The sequence below is a fragment of the Chiloscyllium plagiosum genome, chromosome 3 (assembly GCF_004010195.1).
Source record: "Chiloscyllium plagiosum isolate BGI_BamShark_2017 chromosome 3, ASM401019v2, whole genome shotgun sequence".
NCBI classification, from domain to species: domain Eukaryota; kingdom Metazoa; phylum Chordata; class Chondrichthyes; order Orectolobiformes; family Hemiscylliidae; genus Chiloscyllium; species Chiloscyllium plagiosum.
This window is the reverse complement of record NC_057712.1, coordinates 128906035-128911641: the sequence shown is the minus strand read 5'-3', so window position 1 is coordinate 128911641 and position 5607 is coordinate 128906035. Positions and strand designations below refer to the sequence as shown.

Sequence of the window (5607 nt, the reverse complement as noted above, 5' to 3'; positions counted from 1 at the left end):
GATATAGATAAGCTGCAGAGCTGGGCAGAAAGGTGGCAGATGGAATTCAATGTAGCTAAGTGCGAGGTGATTCACTTTGGGAAGAATAACTAAAAGATGGGGTACTGGGCTAATGGTCGGATACTTGGTAGTGTGGATGAGCAGAGGGATCTTGGTGTCCATGTACACAGATCTCTGAAAGTTGCCACCCAGGTAAATAGTGCGGTGAGGAAGGCATATGGCGTACTGGCTTTTATTGGTAGAGGAATTGAGTTCGGGAGTCCTGAGGTCATGATGCAGTTGTATAAGACTCTGGTGCGGCTGCATCTGGAATATTGTGTGCAGTTTTGGTTGCCATACTATAGGAAGGATGTGGAGGCACTGGAACGGGTGCAGAGGAGGTTTACCAGGATGTTGCCTGGTATGGAAGGAAGATCGTATGAGGATAGACTGAGACACTTGGGGCTGTTTTCATTAGAGAAAAGAAGGTTTAGGGGTGACTTGATTGAGGTGTACAAGATGATTAGGGGGTTATATAGGGTTGACAGTGTGAACCTTTTCCCGTGTATGGAGTCGGGTATTAAAATTAAGGGGGGGTAGATATAGGACTGAAGTTAGGGGTAGGTTCTTCACTCAGCGAGTTGTAAGTTCATGGAATGCCCTGCCAGTAGCAGTGGTGGACTCTCCCTCTTTATGGGCATTTAAGCGGGCATTGGATAGGTATATGGAGGATAGTGGGTTAGTATAGGTTAGGTGGGCTTGGATCGGCGCAACATCGAGGGCCAAAGGGCCTGTACTGCGCTGTATTCTTCTATGTTCTATGTTCTAAATGATCAGCCGTCTATCCTGAGATTCTGTCCTTGTTGTACATCTGGACCAGGAGTAGGCTGCTTGAACCTGCTTTACTTTCAACACATTCACAGCTCATCGGACTCCAACCCCAAAAACTACATTTGTACCTTGCTTCACAAAACTCTACCCACCTCTTCCTTCACAATACTCAGGACCTCTGCTGCCATCCATTTTTTGAGAGAAGTATTCTAAAGATTCACAACCCTTAGAGGACAAAAAACTCTTAATCTGCTTTAAATGTGTGATCCCTGATTTTTAAACATTGACCCCCTAGTTCTAGATTTCACCACTACAGGAAACATTCTCTCCATGTCCACACAGTCCAGCCTCATCAGAATTGTTTATGTTTGACCGCCTACCTCCTAACCACCAGGGCATACAAGCCTAACCTGTTCAACCTTTCCTCATCAGACAACACAGCATTCCAGGGATTGGTCTGATAAACCTTCTCTGAACTCCCTCCAACACATGTACGTACTTCCAGCTGTGTTCCCACCAGTCTCTACATAACTGTAGCATAACCTCCCAATGTTCCTACTCAATTCCCATCACAATAAAAAAATGACATTCTATTAGCTTTTCTAATTACTTGCTGTACCTGCACACTAATCTTTTATGACTCATGTATAAGGACACCTAGATCCTCCTGCACCTCAGAAGTCTGTACTCTCACCATTTACATAACATGCTTCTTTTTTATTCTTCTTGACAAAATATAGTATCTGATATTTTCCACGTTGGATTTCATCTGCCACACTTGTCCCCACCTGCATAATGTATGCTGTAGTTCCCTTATGTCCTCTCAATAACTTACTTTTGTATCGGTGTGTCATTATCAAATTAGGCCACCAAATGTTGCTCCATCTAACTCATTGATATCAATTGTGAATAGTTGAGGTCTCAGCACTGATCCCACTGGCACACCATGATATCTTACCAACCTGAGTTGAGAAGACTCTGGGGGTGGTGGGGGGGGGACTCTGGGGGGGGGGGGGGGGGGGGGGGCGTTATTGGAATGGGGATCGAGTATTAACACAGAGAAGTCTTGTTACAGCTCTACAGGATATAGCTCTACAGAACTAGGGGTCACAGTTTACAAATATGAGGTATCCAATTTCAGGTGGAAATGAGAAAGAATAACTTCTACCAAAGGATTGTTAATTTTGGGTTCACTGGCCCACACAACTGTAGAAGCTGAATCATTGAATATATTCAAGGCTTTGAGCTTCAAAAGACTGAGGAGTAATGGGGTGAAAACAGAAACATTGCAGTTGAGGCAATAATCAGACCAGTCAAGATCTTATTGATTGGTGGAGCACCTCAATGGGCTGAATGACCTCCTTATTGTTCATATCTCTTATATTCTTACTAATCACTGTGAAGGCCTTGGAAGGTCAAGTGATAGAAAGTGTATGAACATCCAAATGTACACAAGAAGTGCAATACATCATTGGACATGGAGCCCGCTCTGCCATTTAACTGGACCGTGACTGATCTGGGTGTGGCTCAAATTCCACATGTTCATCCATCCCTAATCATCTCTGATCCTTTGCCAAACAAACATCTATCCATATCTGTCTTACAATTATTTAATGACTATACTTCCTCAGGTAGAGATGCTGAAAGCCACATGATCCTAAGAAGAATTATCCTCAGCTCAGTTAGAAAAAGGCGACCCTAATTTTAAATCTGTGTTCCTGGTTCTGGACTGACCCTTTCCCTGTGCACCTTGTTAAGACCATTCAGGATCTGATACCCTTCGATCAAATCACCCCTCACTCTCAAAACTCCACTGAGAACAAACCCAGTCTGTCCAACCTTTCCCCATAACACAACTCACTCATTCCAGGTATCAATCCAGTAAATCTCCTCTGAATCACTTCCAATGCTTTTACATCGTCTTTAAATAAGGAAACTATAACTGCACACATTATTTAAGATGTGATCTTACAAGTGACCTGCAGAACTGAAACATAACTGCCTGACTTTTAAATCCCTCCTGTGATAAGGGATATTATCACATTAGTGTTCTTGATTACATGATGTACCTGCACTAGCTAAGGCTGGAAAAGCATCACAACCCCACAGCCTGGTGTCTGTCAACACCATGTCATTGATCAATAGCCTCATGTACAAGACAGGAAGGTCAGAGAGGGACAATGAGAACTAACACTCTGAAAGGGGGCTGAAGACGACTCACTGGACCCGAAACATTAACTCTGATCTCACTTCACAGACACTTGCCAGACCTGCTGAGCTTTTCTAGCATTTTCTGTTTTTGTCACTGGGAGAGTTCACAGGGTCAACAATGGAAGGAACCAGTACAGGAAGATCAGATAAAGAGTAAAGCTTCCACTACATTGATCCCCCTCAGTTGTGGGGCACGGTGGCACAGTGGTTAGCACTGCTGCCTCACAGCACCAGAGACCCGGGTTCAATTCCCGCCTCAGGTGACTCTGTGTGGAGTTTGCACATTCTCCCCGTGTCTGCGTGGGTTTCCTCTGGGTGCTACTTTTGCTTAGATGGGCTGGCCAAGCTAAATTGCTCGTAGTGCTCAGGAATTTGTAGGTGAGGTGCATTAGTCAGGAGTAAATGTAGAGTGATAGGGTAGGGCAATGGGTCTTGGTGGGGTTATTCTTCGGAGGGTCGGTGTGGACTTGTTGGGCCGAAGGGCCTGTTTCCACATTGTAGGGACTCTATGATTCTAATTCAAACGCTCCCAGAACAGGAACAGCACAGGATTAGATACAGGGTAAACCTTCCTCTACACTGACCCCTCAAACACTCCGAGGTGTTGATATTATCTTTACTTACGACTCCGCCATCAGGATCCCTGACATAGCCGTATGCGATGGTCTTGTTGAGTGTAAATGCAAAATCTGCCCTCCGAATGTGTCCAACTATTTTCCCGTTCCTCCAAATAACTTCCAGACCAAACATGGGGACGTTCCTATGGAATAACAATTGATTTTTTACACAAAACAGTACGAGACTGTACAGTAAGAGCCACCTCTCACACTGATGTTCAGGTCATGACCTACTGAAAGCAATTTGGCGGGAGTGTGCACCGCATCTTTCTGTAAATTATCCTACAACAATCTGAATCATGGGGGTGGGCTGAGGCCTGTGTTTTAAGTAGCCCTGTACTTACTGCAGTCTGGGGATCATAACCTTGAAATGAATCTAGACTGTTCTCAGACATTAGGAAACACAGTGTTTGGCAGCTTTCTATTCCTGATTTTTCTGCGGTTCTTCCATTCTACAGCTCAGCTCTGATTATTCAGCACTTTAAATCATATAGTAATCTATCTTACTAACAGGGTAGAGTTTTAAAGAGTGTGTGGGGTCAGAGAAACATTATGTTCAAATGCCTAGATCTTTGAATCTGGAATAAGTATTGGGACCGGTGTCAGTATTGGGACCGGTGTCAGTATTGGGACCGGTGTCAGTATTGGGACCGGTGTCAGCAAAGCTTGGGGCAGCTTGGTCTCCATAAGCAGGGATGTTGGATATAAACGCAGGGAACTTATATCAATCTCTGCTCAGGCAGCAAATAAAGTGTTTCATTTGGTTCAGGGGTACAGAAGAGATTTACCAAATGGATCCAATGACGAGGAATTTCAGTGACAAGATGAGGATGGAGAAGCTAGAATTGTTCTCCTTCGAGAACAGGAGGTTATCAGGAAATTTCAGACATGACTTACAGGATTATGTTCTGTTCACAGAAGTTGAAAGGATTGGAATTTAAGGCTTTGTGCACAAGGTGCAGGGAGGATGCAAAAGAATTTTTTTTACACAGCATGTCGTTATAATTCGGAACTCACTGCCTGCAACAGGGGCTTGTAAATGGGACAATTAATAATTTCAGAATAAAACTGGAGGGAAATAAACTCAAGATGATATGGGTAGATCACCAGGAATGAAACCAATTGGATTACTCTGTAAGATTCTAAGGGGAGATTCACTCAAAAATGGGCTCAAATCCACAGTGCAAGATTACATTTGGAAGTTGTTGCAATTTTAAATACACTAGCTCCCACAATCCCTGTTTCTGAGACAGTAATGGTTCAGTCACTTACTCATCAATGGTGAAACACAGTAAGCGTTTAAACAGGCCCTCAGCTTTCTGCTTCTCCAGCACTTCCCGGCCTTGAAAAGGGATGTTTGATTTTAGTTTGCAAGTGAAAGCCAACCCTGCTTCAAGTGGCGTGTCATCAGATCGAAGGTCAGCATGCCAGTGTCTGTAACCTGCAATTAAAACCCACACAAATTACATGGAAGATCAATGTTTCACATCTCTCAAAACATTAGGTTGTTTTTAATTCACGATCAAAACAGATTCAACTTAAGCCAAGTGCGAGACAAACTCCGACATTGTGGCGCTCCCACAGCACTGACCCTCCGACAGTGCGGCACTCCCTCAGCACTGACCCTCCGACAGTGCGGCACTCTCTCAGCATTGACCCTCCGACAGTGCAGCCCTCCCTCAGCACTGACCCTCCGACAGTGCAGCCCTCCCTCAGCACTGACCCTCCCACAGTGCAGTCTCCCTCAGCACTGACCCTCCCACAGTGCGGCGCTCCCTCAGCACTGACCCTGTGACAGTGCAGTCTCCCTCAACACTGACCCTCCCACAGTGCAGGCTCCCTCAGCACTGACCGTCCGACAGTGCGGCACTCCCTCAGCACTGACCCTCCCACAGTGCGGCACTCCCTCAGCACTGACCCTGTGACAGTGCGGCACTCCCTCAGCACTGACCCTCCGACAGTGCGGCAC

General features: G+C 45.2%; 1 protein-coding gene across 1 annotated transcript in view; it reads right to left on the bottom strand.

The window, feature by feature from the left end:
* The window catches only part of LOC122548532 (sarcosine dehydrogenase, mitochondrial-like), a 21663-nt gene that overhangs the window by 5998 nt on the left and 10058 nt on the right, over positions 1–5607 (bottom strand). Inside the window, exons 3-4 of the mRNA XM_043687303.1 lie at positions 4911–5079; positions 3646–3781 (exon numbers count right to left, since the gene is read on the bottom strand). Of these exons, the coding sequence (XP_043543238.1) occupies positions 3646–3781; positions 4911–5079 (305 nt within the window). The remainder of the gene's footprint in view (positions 1–3645; positions 3782–4910; positions 5080–5607) is intronic.